At 54.8% G+C, this 16,966-nt stretch overlaps 1 protein-coding gene across 4 annotated transcripts in view; it reads left to right on the top strand.

Moving 5' to 3' along the window:
* NLRC3 (NLR family CARD domain containing 3) overlaps nt 1-16,966 on the top strand; it is a 40,115-nt gene that overhangs the window by 14,695 nt on the left and 8,454 nt on the right. The window contains exons 2-15 of one of the 4 annotated variants that reach the window (XM_059415478.1): nt 1,832-1,922; nt 2,283-2,448; nt 2,715-2,892; nt 2,987-4,736; nt 5,631-5,717; nt 8,591-8,674; nt 9,591-9,674; nt 11,123-11,206; nt 12,486-12,569; nt 13,044-13,127; nt 13,800-13,883; nt 14,395-14,478; nt 14,996-15,079; nt 15,550-15,633. In XM_059415478.1, the coding sequence (XP_059271461.1) occupies nt 2,739-2,892; nt 2,987-4,736; nt 5,631-5,717; nt 8,591-8,674; nt 9,591-9,674; nt 11,123-11,206; nt 12,486-12,569; nt 13,044-13,127; nt 13,800-13,883; nt 14,395-14,478; nt 14,996-15,079; nt 15,550-15,633 (2,747 nt within the window). In that variant the 5' untranslated portion in view covers nt 1,832-1,922; nt 2,283-2,448; nt 2,715-2,738. The remainder of the gene's footprint in view (nt 1-1,831; nt 1,923-2,282; nt 2,449-2,714; nt 2,893-2,986; nt 4,737-5,630; nt 5,718-8,590; nt 8,675-9,590; nt 9,675-11,122; nt 11,207-12,485; nt 12,570-13,043; nt 13,128-13,799; nt 13,884-14,394; nt 14,479-14,995; nt 15,080-15,549; nt 15,634-16,966) is intronic. The other 3 variants (XM_059415476.1, XM_059415477.1, XM_059415479.1) reach the window with 3 other exon arrangements.

Raw genomic sequence — 16,966 nt, forward strand, 5'->3', positions numbered from 1 at the left:
TATTATATATTATATATAATATTATATATTATATAATATGCATATATATTATATAATATGCATAATATATTAATATATAATATATATTATACCCATATATGTTATATAATATATATATATATTATAATTATATAATATATAATATAATATATTATATAATATGTATATATGTATAATATATAATATATAATGTATATAATATATAATATATTATATATATAGTATACTATATATATGTAGTATAATAGAATAGAATAGTAAGAATTAACCATCAAAGGCACCTGGGTGGTTCAGTTGGTTGGGTGTCTGCCTTCGGCTCAGGTCATGATCCCAGGGTCCAGGGATTGAGTCCCACATCAGGCTCCTTGCTCAGTGGGTATCCTGCTTCTACTTCTGCCTCTCTCTGTCTTTCATGAATAAATACATAAAATCTTAAAAAAATTAACCATGAAATGATGGGAACTAATGTGAATATTTAATACATTGATTGGATGGGCGCCTGGGTGGCTCAGTGGGTTAAGCCGCTGCCTTCGGCTCAGGTCATGATCTCAGGTTCCTGGGATCGAGTCCCGCATCGGGCTCTCTGCTCGGCAGGGGGCCTGCTTCCCTCTCTATCTGACTGCCTCTGTCTACTTGTGTTCTCCGTCTGTCAAATAAATAAATAAAATCTTTTAAAAAAAAAATAATACATTGATTGGATAGGAGATAAAATTATCTTCACAAAAATTATCTTCTTTATACCAACAGACACAAAAATTATCTTCTTTATACCAACAGAATTCACAAGAACGATAAAAACTATTTAAAAATATCTAGGAGTGCCTGGGTGGCTCAGTGGGTTAAGCGTCTGCCTTCAGTTCAGGTCATGATCATGGGGCACTGGGACTGAAGCCCATGTCTGGTTCCCTGCTCAGTGGGGAGTCCGCTTCTCCCTCTCCTTCTGCCCCTCCCCTGCCTGTGCTTGCTCTCACTCTCTCAAAGAAATAAGTAAAAATTTAAAAATCTTTAAAAATATCTAGATACAGGGGCGCCTGGGTGGCTCAGTGGGTTAAGCCACTGCCTTCGGCTCAGGTCATGATCTCAGGGTCCTGGGATCGAGTCCCGCATCGGGCCCTCTGCTGAGCGGAGAGCCTGCTTTCCTCTCTCTCTCTCTCTCTGCCTGCCTCTCTGCCTACTTGTGCTCTCTCTCTGTCAAATAAATAAATAAAATCTTTAAAAAAAAATCTAGATACAAATAGGATTGACAAGAGCCACACAAGGGAAAACACTTTCACTGGAGGATCTAAAGGAAGTCTAATGACACCCACACCAGCCTATACACATGAAAGTGATTTCGGTTCCGATCCCATCTGGTTTCTTCTCCCCTGGGTTTTGACACTTAGGTGAACAAAAGCGGAGAACAGCGAGAGGATCCGAGGAAGTATAAGGAGCATGGCCTCGCCCTGGCCTTCTATGCAAGCACCCAGATTCCCCTGGCTGACCTAGACACCACCCATCCTGAATTCATTGCACAAGTTAGCAATCAACAGTGTGATGAACAGAATGGCTGGAAAATGCTATTTTACTTGTTGCTAAGCTTCTTTCAGCATTTTCCAGGTAAAAAGGTTCCTCCTGAGTTAGAATGCCAGGAAGGCCCCATGCACCTACAAGGTCAGGGAGTCTGTGGCACCCTGGGGACCGGAGCCAGTCGACCCCTCGTAAATGACTGTCCCTGAGACCCAGAGAACCCCATGGCTGGGACACATGTGTCAGACCCATCTCGGTGAGCTCTTGCCACCTGGAGCGGTAGCTGGGACCTCTGCTTGGTGCTGTGTCCTCTTTTCTCTCCTAGACCTGTGGACAAGGGATGGCCGACCCCCAACCCCTGAGTCGTGGGGCCCGGCAGAGGGGCTGCTGTGGGCTGGACATCCTGCCTGCTGCAGGTGAGGCAGAGGAGGGGCTGGCAGTGGGCTTGGGGTCCTCCAGTGTCCACCTTAGCTATAGGAGGGACACATGGGGGTAGCCAACCTTGGCGATAGGATAAGGAATGAGAGCAGGGGGTGCTGGGGCACGGCTCTGCCTCTTCGTGACTGCAGGAAACCATGGTGCTGCGGGTCAGGAGCCCCAGGGAAACACTGAGAAAATGGCAACACTCCTAGCGTTGTCCACTGGAGGAGTCTGGACAAGCACCCCAAGACACGAACCCACCACTGTACGCCTGTGCACGTGGCTTCACTGCCCTAAGAGCCCCCTGGGCTCCAATCAACCCCTCCACCCCCGGCAACCACCAGCCATCTTTATAGTTTTGCCTTTTCCAGAAGATCGCCGAATTGCCTTCCCAGACTGGCTTCCTTCATTCGCCCCTTCGTGTGAGTGGACCTGCCCTTCGCCCCCTCTCTATATCCAGGTCACAAATGAGGACACCAGCGCACAAGCAGCTCAGGCGGCCTGCCCAGAGTCACACAGCCAGTAAGTGGGCGAGCTCAGGCCGCAGCCGGGCCCGGTTCGGATCCACTGGCCCCCCACATCTAAGCCACGCTTCTGGCATTAAGGGCTTCTCTCAGTCTCTGGGAACAAACAGCCCTTCCGAGCCCTTCCTGGAGGCCAGGCCAAGGGCCACCAGCAGTCTGGGGAAGGACAGAGAGTGGGTACCTCCCCGTCCCCGGAGGCTCACTCACCTGTCCGCGGCCAGGGTGGCAACACGGCAGACAGCAAGCCTGGCCCTCTCTTCACAGCTCCCGGCGGCAATCCCAGACTCCATGAGGAAACAGGAGGTGCGGACCGGTGGGGAGGCAGGCCAGGGCCGAGGCCCCGGCCCCCCGGCGGGGCAGGTGAAAGCCCTCGTGGATCTGCTGGCCGGAAAGAGCAGTCAGGGCTCCCAGGCCCCACAGACCCCAGACAAGACACCACATGGTAGGCAGATGGAGGGTCTCCCCGGGCCCTCCCCCTCCACCCTTCACCCCTCCTCGATCCTCCCCAGCCCTCCCCTTTGGCCTCTGTCCCACAGACTCCAGGATACAGAAGTGCCAGGAGACTCTGCTGAACAGGGCAAAGGGAAGCCCGGAGCTGGGTGGCCCCTCGCCCAGGCTGACCAGCCTCCTCCTGGTGGAGGGTCTCACGGACCTGCAGCTGAAGGAACACGACTTCACGCAGGTGGAGACCACACGTGGGGACTGGCACCCGGCTAGGACCATCGCCCTGGACAGACTCTTCCTGCCTCTGTCTCGAGTGTCTATTCCACCCCGAATCTCCATTACCATCGGGGTAGCTGGCGTGGGCAAGACCACCCTGGTGAGGAACTTTGTCCACCTCTGGGCCCAGGGACAGGTTGGCAAGGAATTCTCCCTGGTGCTACCCTTGACCTTCCGAGATCTCAACACCCACGAGAAGCTGTCTGCCGACAGACTTCTCCACTCCGTCTTCCCGCACGCTGGCGAGTCTGGCCCGGTGGCAGCAGCCCTACCCCAAATCCTCCTGATCCTGGATGGCCTGGATGAATGCAAGACCCCCCTAGACTTCTCCAACACCGTGGCCTGCACAGACCCCAAGAAGGAGATCCAGGTGGACCATCTGATCACCAACATCATCCGAGGGAACCTCTTCCCAGAAGTTTCTGTCTGGGTCACTTCCCGCCCCGGCATGGCTGGCCAGATCCCGGGGGGCCTGGTGGACCGGATGACAGAGATCCGGGGCTTTACGGAGGAGGAGATCAAGGCGTGTCTGGAGGAGCTGTTCCCGGAGGACCACACCCTCTCAGACTGGGTCCTGAGGCAGGTGCAGGCAGACAGGGCCCTGTACCTGATGTGCACGGTGCCGGCCTTCTGCCGCCTCGCAGGGCTGGCACTGGGTCACTTGAGCCGCAGCAGGCTGGGGCCCCAGGACGCGGAGCCGTGGACCCCCAGGACGCTGTGCGAGCTCTACTCTTGGTACTTCCGGATGGCCCTCGGTGGGGACGGGCAGGAGAAGGGCAAGGCGAGCCCTCGCATCGAGCAGGTGGCCCACGGCAGCCGCAAGGTGGTAGGCACGCTGGGCCGCCTGGCCTTCCACGGGCTGGTCAGGAGGAAGTACGTGTTCTACGAGCAGGACCTGAAGGCATTTGGCGTGGATCTTGCTCTGCTGCAGAGCGCCCTGTGCGGCTGCTTCCTGCGGCGCGAAGAGACCCTGGCCTCCGCCACAGCCTACTGCTTCGCCCACCTGTCCCTGCAGGAGTTCGTGGCAGCCGCCTACTACTACAGCGCCTCCAGGCGGGCCATCTTCGACCTCTTCACCGAGGGGGGCGTGTCCTGGCCCCGCCTGGGCTTCCTCACGCATTTCCGAGGCGCGGCCCAGCGGGCCATGCAGGCCGAGGACGGGCGGCTGGACGTGTTCCTGCGCTTCCTCTCGGGGCTCCTGTCTCCAAGGGTCAACGCGCTGCTGGCGGGCTCCCTGCTGGCCCAGGGCGAGCACCAGGCCTACAGGGCCCAGGTGGCTGAGCTCCTGCAGGGCTGCCTCCGCCCCAACGAGGCCGTGAGCGCCCGGGCGGTGAACGTCCTGCACTGCCTGCGCGAGCTGCAGCACCCGGAGCCGGCCCGCAGCGTGGAGGAGGCCCTGGAGAGCGGGGCCCTGGCGGGGCTCAGCAGCCCCCAGCACCAAGCCGCCCTGGCCTATCTCCTGCAGGTGTCGGACGCCTGCGCCCAGGAGGCCAACCTGTCGCTGTGCCTCAGCAAGGGTGTCCTCCAGAGCCTGCTGCCCCAGCTGCTTTACTGCCGGAGCCTGAGGTGGGTGCTGGGGTCGGGCTGCGCCAGGCGAGCAGGCGGAGGGTGGGGGGTCCTGGAAGCTTCCTCCCCTCCACCACACGCCCTGGCTCAGCATGCAGGGGCGGCTGTAACCATGGTGGACCACGACGTGCATGGGTTAAGGCATCAGAAACTTACTCTCTTGCAGCTCAGGAGGCCAGGGTCCCAAATCGAGGAATTAGCAGGGCCAAGCTCCCTCTGAGAGCCACAGGGAAACAGCCTTCCTGCCTCTCTAGCGGGTGCTGTTTGCTGGCTTCCCCAGCTTGTCCACACATCGCTCCCATCTGTGCGGTCTCACGGACTCCTCCTCCATGTCTCTGTCTTCGTGTAGTGCCCCCTCGGGTGAGCACACCAGTCATGCGGGGTGACAGGCCCAGCCTGCTCAGAATGACCTCATCTTAACTAATTACATCTGCAGTGACTCGGTTTCCAAACAAGGTCATTTTTTTGAGGCACTGGGAGGTCAGAACACCTACCTGTCTTTTGGGGGAACACAAATCAACCTCCAGCACCCTCTAAACCATCCCCGTGCTGACGGAGGCCACACCCACTCACCCCATTCCCAGCCCAGGGCCCACCCAGCACTCTGCACCTTCGGAAGGCTGCAAGGCCAGGGCCATTCCGGACTTGCGAGCAGGTGCCACGTCCTCAGGAGGAGGACAGCTTGCACCTGTGACCCGCAGGCTCACAGGGTGTGAGGAAGGATGACTGGAGAGATGTCTCAGTAAAACAGAGAGCGTGGTGGGTCTACCAGCATGGACCCCTGAGCTGCGTGCCAGGGGCTGGATCGCGATGGAGACATCGGCCGGGGTGCCTCTGGCGCCTCCACCTGCCCACGGGCACTGGTCCAGCTCACAATGGCTCTTTCTCCCGCAGGCTGGACAGCAACCAGTTCCAGGACCCCGTGATGGAACTGCTGGGCAGCGTGCTGAGTGGGAAGGACTGTCGCATTCAGAAGATCAGGTAATGTGGACCCAGAAGCCCCTGTCCGGAATGCCCACCTGTTGCACAGGGACTGGGGCTCCTTTCCCATCCTCCTCTCTGCTCAAGCGGCCAGGGATGCTTTCAGGTAGAGGTGCCTTTGAAGCATGTGGCCAGGATGCACGCTGCTTATTTCTGCCCATTCCAGAAAGTTCCAGAGGCTCAAGTGCCTCATCTGTGAGAAAAGGGAAGGATATAGTGAGGGTTAGATGCTCTCTCATGGACTTGGAAGCATGTCTCCGAACACTAACGTTCTGATGTGGAGTCAGGCCGGGTCTTCTCTAAGCTCTCAAAGTGGGACCTCAAAATAGTACGAGAGGCACACGATTGCATCGTTAAATAAAATTTCAAAGTTTTTCATTGAAAACTGAATTTAAATTTAAACTTCTATTAAAATGCAGAAAACACAATTTAAACATTGCATCTTTAATGTTGTAATTAGATGAAAGTCTTAAACTGTCAGGAAAAGAGATTTCTGTTCTTATGAAACCTCTTCTTGTGATAACATTTCTGAATTGGGGTAACACCAGGGTTTGGATCTGAAATGATGGGTGAGCTGGGGGTGGCTTGATCTAGGGAGGTGAGTTTGGGACACAGGATCCAGAGAGGAATTCCTCATCCTTACTAAACCTCCCTCTGGGTTCTGAAATCATCTTTATCTGAGAAAACAAAAACAAATGTGAGATGATTCAGGAGAAAAAGAAGTCAACCGAGGACAGCGGTGAGAGCGGTGGGCTCTGTGTGGCCCTGTACAGTCACCTCTCTGCCTAAAGAGGGTGAAAATGGGATGACAACAGTACCTGTGAGTCCAGGGTTCCCCATGACCCTCCTCAGGCTCCATGATTCACTTGAAGGACTCACAGAACTTGGAAAGCTATTGTACCCACCATTGTGGTTCATCACACCACAAAGATACAGATGGAAATCTGCAAAGAGGGAAGGTGCGTGGGGAGGCCCCAGGGAGACCAGGTGAGTTTTTGCTTGTCCCTCCCGGTGCGGTCATATGCACAGTGTCTCCCTCTCCCGGTGACCACGTGTGACAGCACACATCAAGCATTCCCAGCAGCAAGGCTCACCCAGGCTTGTCCATGGAGTTTTCATGGGGGGCTGGGCATGGAGACACACCTGACCGCCCACAGGGAAGCCCCTCCAGGGGTCAAGATGTTACTGTAGGGGGTAGAGTGGGGGGGGCGAGTCCCTCAGGTAAAGAGAGATCAGCTTTCAGGAACTGGGGGCCAGGTTAAGCCTTTCTGCACACTAACTGCCCCTTCGGGTTGTCGAGCAGCTCCAACAGGTTAATGCGAGGGAAGTGTAAGGCCACACCAGGCACAGGGGAGGCACCGTACAAGGGCCAGCCATTATCAGCAGGATTCTCTTTGTCTTGGGCCAGAGATATAAATGCAGTCCCTTTGCAAGAATCATGATAATGACAACTTTTCATTATTTTTTCCTTCATGGGAGCCTTTAGCCAAATAGTCAACTTCTAGTGTTTTGCATAAAAGAATCTGGAGAACGCTCAGAATATTTTCTGAACAAAAGCCCAAATTTCCTCTGTGGCCACATGCTCTTCTTCACCTCCCCGTAGCTGGTCCTCAGGGCCACATCCCTCTGTGAAATGTTCAAGGCACACTTCAGAATACACACAGGGCTCATGGAACATTACTTATAAAACGTTGTAGAAGTCCTGGGTGGAAGGCGGACGGAGGCATTCTGGAACTCAAGGACGTTTATGCAGATGGCAGTCTGGATGAATGGCCTTCTGAGGTTAAGCAAAAGAACCCTTTTTAAAAGTGTCGATCATGGGGTGCCCGGGTGGCTCATTCGGTTGAGCATCTGCCTTCTGCTCAGGTCACGATCTCAGGATCCTGGGATCCAGCCCTGCATCTGGCTCTCTGCTCTCCCTCTGTACTCTCTTTCTCTCTCTCTCAAAAAAAAAAAAAAAATCTTTAAAAAAATGATCTATCAGGCAGGACCCCAGTAAGAGCTGGGAGGTGCTGGGATTGAAAGCAGTGGGGTTCTTGGTTCCCCCTCAGCCTCCAGGGATTCCTGAGGCTTTTCTGATGAACACCAGGGGCCCCTGAAACACAGCTTGAAAGGCCCTGGGGATTCTAACTGCATCCCCGGGGAAGCTCCACAGTTCTAAATGCCCAAGAAACTATGAAAAACGTCAACAGCCACCATTTCTGAAACTGGGTCCATGAAGCCACGAGGTCCACCAGCTTCTTCCTGAAATCACCCTTACAGGGCAGACACAGCGTTTTTTGGTTATTGGTTGTTTTACATTCAAGTTAGCTCTGTAATAAGTACCCTCTTCCTTTCTTGCATTAGAAAAAGGGCTGGGGCCGGTGGTAAGCCAGAACTATGAATTCAGCCACCGGTCCATAAGAGCAGATTATTAAAGCTTTAGGAACTTTTGCAAGCTGGGAGTGTGTGAAATGGCCGTGGTGAGCGTATTTTACACCACGGAGATTGGCCAACGCTACACATCTGTGTTTCTGTTTCGGTTTCTTGCAGCACAGCGCTGTGCGGGGTCTCTGCCGGGGACTTCTGTCACTGCCCGGGCTCTCTGTGCACTGTTTGTGTAGAAGCTGCTGTGCCAGATTCCGGCCCAACTTAGCCCTGAGGCTCTTTGCCTGAGTGAGGGTCTGTCCCCCCACTCGGACCCTCCCTTACCTGGCCCAGAGGTTTTCCCGGGCTGGACACTTCCATGCCGTGCCTCGCCTCATCTCCACCTGTGCCCAGGCCCTCGTGACGCTGGTGAAACCGAGAGGTCTGGATCGCAAGCCTGGTACTGAGAAAGAGGCAAGGAGATTCACAGATCTGCAATAACCACTCCTCTCCCTCTCCTTGCCCAGCTTGGCTGAGAACCAGATCAGTAACAAAGGGGCCAAAGCTCTGGCCAGATCCCTCCTGGTCAACAGAAGTCTGACTTCTCTGGAGTAAGTACGACACGAGGCCAACCTTCCACCATTGGGCCCCAGACAGCTTGAGAGCCATCTCAGGGAGTCCCCCAGACCACGCTCTCCCCTGGGTGGGGAGTTGTATCTTTAACCTGTTACTTTTTTCATAAAAAGATTTTAAGAAAATGTATAAAAGTTAATTAAGCTTGTTAAATCTAGGTGACAAGATATGCATATTGTGTTCACTTTGGTATGCTTGAAATTTTTCGTGAAAGAGACTTTTTTACATTAAAATATATTAGGAGATCTGCCAGTTTAAAAGAATCCTTTGATAATGCTTTCATAAAAATTTCCCCCAGTTGTCTTCTGCATTATAAAAAAAAAGGGGGGGGGCACCAGGGTGGTTCAGTGGGTTAAGCCGCTGCCTTTGGCTCAGGTCATGATCTCAGGGTCCTGGGATCGAGTCCCGCATCGGGCTCTCTGCTCAGCAGGGAGCCTGCTTCCTCCTCTCTCTCTGCCGGCCTCTCCATCTACTTGTGATTTCTCTCTGTCAAATAAATAAAATAAAATCTTTAAAAAAAAAAAAAAAAGTCACAGCTAAGCAAGCGAAGTCCTGGCTCCTTCTCAGCGGTTGGGACCAACCCTGGGAGGCCCGGGATCTCGGTCCTGAAGCTGGTGTTCTCCTCCCTGCTCTCCCCAGAGAGCTGGTCCAAGGCCAGTCCGTTAGACCCTGCTTTCTTCTCCCCATACATGGGGGCCATACTGGGAAATTCCTTACTTGTTCACCTAAATAAGGGTCTCTACAAAATATGAAATCCTAGACCCCAATACATTATTTTCAAGGAGGACAGATTTAAAGGTCAGGTAATTTCTGTTGTTTTTTTTTCCTCCCTGGGAATTGGATTAAAAAACAAAACAAAACAAACCCCAGTTCTTTCTCTCTTCCCTCCGCCAGCCTCCGCAGTAACTCCATTGGACCTCAAGGGGCCAAGGCTCTGGCAGATGCTCTGAAGATTAACCGCACTCTGACCTTTCTGAGGTATGTGCTGTCTGCCCCCGGTCCCAATCCAACCGATGGGAGGACCCAGAAAACCCTCTCCCAGGTGCCAGCGTGGAGTGGGAAATGATTCGAAATGGTGGCCATGCTGTACTGGCTCCCGTCTAAGCCGGCACCACACCACCTGACCTTGTATCCCACGCAAGTTTCAGGTTTCAGCTCTTCCCTGGTCATCGTCCTTGTGTTCACAGCCTAATCAGGGGATGGAGAAGGCAGTGTGGGGTTGTACGGAAGTGGAAAGGCAAGATAATCTATGAGGAAAACTTCCTGTCCTCCATTGAGGGGGATACCCCAAGGCCACGGTGTCAGAATGTTCCCCTGAGGTGTTTTCCAGGACATTGGAAAGCCCATCTTCCAGAATATCCTTTGCTTCCTGTGCTTTTAGGGGCCTGAGGTTGTATCTGTCCTTATATGAATGTGTATTGTCACTTGTTTTTTTCATTTATTTTTATTGGGGTGAAACTCACCATTTTCAAGTATACATTTCACTGGCAGTTAGCACATTCACAGTTGTTCATTCATCACCTCTGTCGGGTTCCCAAATATTTCCATCACCCTAAAAGTAGACCCTGTATCCATCAGCAATCACCTCCCATTCTCTCCCTCCCTCTAGCCTCGCCCCTCCCGGGCAGCCACCAGGGACTGCTGCTTTCTGTCTCCATGTTTACCTACCCTGGAGATTTCACATATATAAAATCCTTCAATAAGACCCTTTTGTCTGGCTTCTGTCACTGAGCATCTTCAAAGTTCATCCACATAGTGGCAGGTGTCAATGCTTCATTCCTGTTTCCAGCTGAGTCATATTCCACGGTACGGAATTCCACTGTGTGGACTGTATAGACAGACCACAGTTCATCCATTCATCAGCTGATGGACACGTGGGCTGTTTCCATCCTTTGGCTCATGTGAATAATGCTACCGCACAGTCGTGCACGAACATTTGAGCACCTGTCCTCATTTCTTTAGGGCAGACACCTACCAGTGGAACTGGCCGTGTCATATGGTAGCCCTGTTTGACCTTTTGAGGAGTTGCCAGACTGTTTTCCACAAGGTCTGGCCCATTTTACATTCCCACCAGCAGTGCGTAAGGGTTCCAATTCTTCGACGTCCCTGTCAAAACCTGGATGGCAGTTAAGTCTACTGATAACCTACTTATTGTTACCGGGATGCCAGGGACACCTTGTTCCCCATCAACAGACAAATGCTTAGAGACCCAGAGGGAATCCTGAGGCCAGAGCAGCACTGGGAAGAACCAACTGTTCCCAAATCCTGTGTGGTGGGGAGCAAGGGCACAGAGCACTCAGTGGCTCCCCCACCATTGTCCTTCCGCCTCATCCCTTGGGCCTCAGTAATGCCACAGGAGAAGTTAAGGCCACCCCTGGACACACTCACGGCACCGCTGCTAACGCACTTCTCCCTTGCTTCCACAGCCTCCAGAGCAATGCCATCAGGGATAACGGAGCCAGGTCCGTGGCTGAGGCCTTGGCCACCAACCGGACCCTCTCTGTGCTGCAGTAAGTGGACGTGCTGACCAGGACAGGGCCTCCTTCTTCTCTCCTCTCCTCCTCCAAGGGCCTCTCTGTTTCTGCAAGCAAGGATGACTGGGGAGATGGCCTGAGGCTTTCTGACCCATCTGGATGGTCCCTGGAAATCTTGATGTCCACTGTTTTTCCACAGAACAGGTGTTGGAAAATAATTAAAGATAAAGCCTTCTGCCAATGCAAAGAATCCTCTCCACAAACGCAGTAAAAAACGAAACAGCTTAGTTACCTGAATATTCAACTAGACCACAGCCACACCATTGGCCATCCAACAACCAGATGGCAAAGACCAAGAAATCTCACCCTTTCCTCCAGCCAGGCAGACACAACCCAAGATACGTGTGTTCGCAAGATAACTTGTTCTCAAGTGAGAGGACTGGACAGCACCATTTGTCGCACAGTTTTCCTTAAATTTGCCTAGTAGCTGGGGTAGCCATCTGTTTGCTAATTGCCTTTATGCAAAGGAAAAACCAAGCTTCTGTCTTTAGGACATCGTGGAGTCATGCTATCCTCCTTGATGTGTACATTTCAAAGAGGGCTCCAAGGTCTCTATAAGGCTGTAAATCCGGCAAGAGGTTTATTTAGCTTTTAAAAAGACTTATACACTTCTCAAAGGACAGATTTATCATTGCAAGTTTTCTTAAAGAAACATTCGAGGGAAAGGAAGGTCTCTTTCCCTTTTAGAACCACAGCAAGTTCCCTTTTCTTAACAATGTCTTTAGCCTGACACAAGACAGGTCCTGCCTTCCCTGTCCTCCTAGGATAAGCACAGGTGCTCTTGGCAACATCTCCCCCTCCAGGTTTGGTGTAAAGGGAAGTTTTGGTGTAAAGGACCTAAACGGAGGGTCTGCCCTCGGGAGGACCGCAGGGTTGGGAGGAAGGCTGCTGGTCGGTCTAGAGGGAGGTAGACTGTTGGGTGTGGGGAGCGCTGACTAGGTAAGGAGCCGGCAGGACTCGCATGTCGAAGTCACCACCTGAGAGGTTCTGGATAGTCTGTGTCCTCTAGTCACTGCTTCCAGCTTCTGAAAGGGGAGGGCCCAGCTGTCCTTGCCTCTGACACCCCCCAGAATGATGTCAGCCTGCTGACATCACTTTGGCAACAACCCACAGACCTTTCCTAGAGACCGCTGTGCCAATGCTGCGGTAAATGGAGAGTGTATTCGAGTAGTCTCTGAGCTCTTGCCTTCAACCAGACTGTCCCTCGTGGGAATGGCTGTGGCTGGCTTTGCTGAAAGACCCTTCTCTCCCACAGCCTACAGAAGAATACCATCGGGCCTGTGGGAGCCCAGCAGATGGCAGATACCCTGAAACAGAACAGGAGTCTGAAGGAGCTCATGTGAGAAATGCAGAAAGGCCAAATTTGCATCCTCAGTGACTGGCACAGTGCCCAGCCCATCATAAATATTTGTGAGCATGAGGATGGACGAACGGACGGACGGATGGACAGATGGATGGATGTGTGGGTACAAGATAACTCCGGTTCCTGGGAGTGGGACGGTCTCAGACTTAATCTTACTGCCTTCCCAACACCTCCTGGCCACCTTCACGGACCGTATCACTATAAAGAGTTGGCCGTGCCCCCTGCTAGGGAGTCAAGGACTTTGCTCCCTCCAGCTCTTATAGGCCACAGGGAAGCACAGGTCACTTGCGGAGGCCACCAGCTACAGACTGAAGCTGAGCAAATGCACTGGGCACCCTTAATGCAACACAGGAAGCACAGCCCTGGGGTGCGACCCTGGACCCTGAGCCCGGGCCCCACCCTGCTAGGCTGCTCCGGAAAACCAGCTCGCCCTTGTCTCCTCTCTTGCAGATTCTCCAGTAACAGCATTGGCGACGGAGGTGCGGAAGCCCTGGCTAAGGCCCTGAAGGTGAACCAGGGCCTGGAAAGCCTGGAGTGAGTCTGCCTGACCGCCCTCCAGGAGTGGCCGTGGGCAGAGGGTGACTCCCCTGCTTTCCCCATCAAGAAGGCGGGCTAGGCTGTCAGTGAGGACCACAACTTTGCCCGAACCCAACCAACCACCAGCCTTGAGCACACAGTGAGCTCAGTCTCTCCCCATGCCCGCCTCACTGGTCCATCCCACCGCACCAGCCCCATCTCCCTGGACAGCTGAGGCTGGTGTTGGTGGTGGAGTTTGCAGAGTGACAGGCACCGAGTGCCCCTGAAAAGCTGGCACAGGTGGCTAAAGAGGGTATCAGCCGAGTGACCTGGTGGGCAATGGGAGAGCTCAGTGTTGCCCCCCACTGTGCCCACATACCTGTGCCACTTTCTCTGGGGGCTACAAACACAACATACCCTCTGACCCCAGACGACTGGGAACCGCTCAAACCAAGGCAGAGTGTAAGCTCAGAGGATGATTATGCTCAACCCACCAGTCCCAACCTAGGTCTAGAACCTGGGGGACGGGGACAAGAAAGAGGGATGATGAGCAGAGCAGTGTGGGGCGGCACCTGCTCCAGGGTTCCCCAGCTCTGTTGAACCCGACACCTGCAGCCCCCAGGCTGGAGCAGGGACTCCCTGCGGGTCCCGGGATGGCCACCCCAAGCGCATCCTGTCCTCTGTTTGCAGCCTGCAGAGCAATTCCATCAGTGACGTGGGGGTGGCGGCGCTGATGGAGGCCCTCTGTGCCAACCAGACCCTCGTCAGCCTCAAGTAAGTCCCAGCTTCCCTCTGAGCTGGGGGGTCCCTTTAGCCAAGGGCCTGAAAGGACTTTGGGACTTGGAAGAAGGCGCACCCCTCCCACTGCGGGCCTGTTCTGAAGTTTTCTCCGGTTGGGCAGCTTGGTTCTGCGGCCTCCCGCACACTGCCTGCTCTCTCAGAAGAGCAGAGGACAGCCGGGGCCCTCAGCTCCCCAGTTCTGCTGCTTCCCTCTAGCACCCCAGCCCCTGAGGCAGCCAAGCCTGCCCCCAGCCCCCTCACCTCTGAGGGGCTGTTAACAGATGCTCTTCCTCCCGATGGGTCCCCCCACTGGCGGTCCTCCAGGGGACATGCTCGGCTGGCTAGCCGTGGGAGCCCGGCTTGCTGGAGGCTCTTCACACCTTGGCTGTGATCACTCAAGAGGCCCAGGTCCCAGCTGAGGCTCCCTGGGCCTGAGCACCAGGGCTCGTCTCCCCAAGAGTCCCCGCATGTCTGGTCGGCAGCTCAGGGTCTCCTCTCTCCCCAGCCTGCGGGAAAACTCCATCAGCTCAGAGGGAGCCCGGGAGCTGGCGCGAGCTCTCTCCATCAACACCACCCTGAAGAACCTGGAGTACGTGAGTGGGGGGCAGCCTGGGCTTCCGACCGCCCCTTCAGCTGAGGGCCTCGCCTACCTGGAACCTTGGGGATGGGGAAGGGGAGGGCACACTCTCATGGCCTTGCCACTTTATAGGCTGGGGAAAGACCAGGTTGGGGAGGGGCAGCCAGGAGACCGAGCCTCTGGTGGCAACCCCTGCACTCTCACGCCCTAGTTACCAGTGGATGAGGTTCCTGGGGATGCTACCTGCCCCAGGCCCCTCCCCATGGAGATGTGGGAGGGCCCGGTCTCAGGGGTGGCTCAGTATAGGGATCGGAGCCTCACTGAGCTGAACCGGCCCCCCTCTCCATGCGCCCGTACGACAGGATTCGGTACAATAGCCGTAGGCACGTGCTTGGCACACACAGGTACTCAGTAGACAGGAGGTAGGCCGGTCCTCAGGGAGGAGGGGAGCTGGATTCCCGGGGGAGCAAGTCTGGAGCTCCACGGCCAGGTAGCTCCTGCTCACTCACTACCGTTCCCCTCCTCCCAGCCTGACAGCCAACCTCCTCCACGACCAGGGCGCCCAGGCCATCGCGGTGGCGATGAAAGAAAACCAGGCCCTCAAGTCCCTTCAGTGAGTCTCTGGCACCCCCATACCACCCGGTCCTCTCTGCAGAGCTGCAGGGCCGTACACCAGTGCGTGCAGGAGAACAAGTCTGGCTTTGGGGCCCTTCCCCGACATGGCCTCAGGGGCCTCCAGGGGGCTGTGCCCTGCCCCCTGCTCTGCTTCCTGGGGCTGATCCACTGAGAGGCCAATGGTGGGAGGTGGGCACCTACGCCATACTTCCAAGTGTCACAAGCGTCATGCAGAGGCCATTTGGAGTCTTTGAGCCTGTCCCTGTGCCCACCCTTAACCAGAGAGTGCTTGTTTCGACTAACCAGGGGCTGCAGGAGTTCTGTCCATCAGTGGCCAGGACCCCGTCCTGTGAGGACTCCTTCCCTACTGCCAGACCCTCCCGGGAGAAGTCCCCTCTTTCTAGAACCTCCAGACCCTCCTGGGTTCTGCCCAGGGCCACGGGGTCACACGTGTCTGTCTCTGCCCAGCCTGCAGTGGAACTTCATTCAGGCCGGTGCTGCCAAGGCCCTGGGACAAGCACTACAGCTCAACAAGAGCCTGACCAGCCTTGAGTAAGTGGGGCCTCTGCAGGGCCGGCAGGAAGGATGGGGGGGGGGGGGGGGGGGGGCAAGGACATTTGAGCGCTCAGTGTCTGCCGGGCACACAGCCTCCTCTGCCCTGTTTCTGTTCTCATCTGCTCTAGCAGCTTTACTGAGACATAATCCATGTACCACAAAAACCACCCATATGAAACACACAATTCCCTGGTTTCTAGTAAATTTAGAGTCATGCAATCTTCACCACCACCCCTCACCCCCAGAAGACACCCAGACTCATTAGCAGTCACTCCCCACCACCCCCATGCCCCATCCCTGGCAGCCACACACCTGCTCTGTCTCTACAGTCACCTCTGCTGGGTGTCTCATTCACATGGGATCATACTGTACATGGCCTTCGCAACCGAGGTCTTCCGTTTAGTGTCACATCTTCTAGGCTCACCCGGCGGGGGTGGGGGGAGCATCACGAATCAGAGCTTCCTTCTTTCCTGCGGCTGAATCCTAGTGCGCTGTGTGTGTAGGCCACACTGGGTTTCTCCACTCATCCGCTGACGGACCTGTGGGTTGTTGCCCGTTTGGTTCTTGCAAGTGATGCTGCTGTGGACGTTCGTGCACAAGCTTCTGTGAGCATGTGCTCCCACTTCTCGTGGCCACACAGCTGGTGGAATGCTGCGTTGAAGGGCAACTCTGTCTTTCACCAGGACATCCCACCTCTGGCTGGTTCCTCTGACTGATGATCTGGTGTTCACTAGGGCTCTGCCCTGGGCCATCTTCTCTTGAGTGGTCGTTTTTTCCCAGAAGCTCTCTTCTCCCAGGCTCCTTGCTGTCAAAGCCCTGGTACCCCCAAGTCTACCCCAGACCTATCTCCAGAGTTCCAGACCCACATCATCCCTGCCCGCTCAGCACCTCCCTTTGGGCACCGTGTGGGAACTTCAGACTGCCCCAGCTACCTGCCCATGAGCCTGCTGCTTCTCTGCCCCCACCTCGTGAACGGAACCGGCCAGTCGCACAAGCTGCAACACCGCCTCGGCTCTGGCTTCCCACTTGCGGCTCTCCTCCCAACGTCCCCATTTCCCTCTGTCCCCATGGCCAGTGGCACACCCAGTCCGTCCTCTCACAGGGCAGGCCAAAGATCTTTCCAAAACTTCAATCTGGCCCCGTTCTGGGTCAGTGAGATGCTTAAATGCTGCCCAGGGCCTGCAGAGTGAAGGCCATCCCTCAGCATGCCTTCCCAAGAAGGCCCCAAGGACCTGAGTCTTTTCTACCTCTTCGGACTCATTTCACACGCCGGGGACACAACTGCAATGCTTCGAGTTCGGCGGCTGCGCCGGGCCTCTTGCCCCATCCC

Source organism: Mustela nigripes, chromosome 11, assembly GCF_022355385.1.
Source record: "Mustela nigripes isolate SB6536 chromosome 11, MUSNIG.SB6536, whole genome shotgun sequence".
Classification (NCBI taxonomy): domain Eukaryota; kingdom Metazoa; phylum Chordata; class Mammalia; order Carnivora; family Mustelidae; genus Mustela; species Mustela nigripes.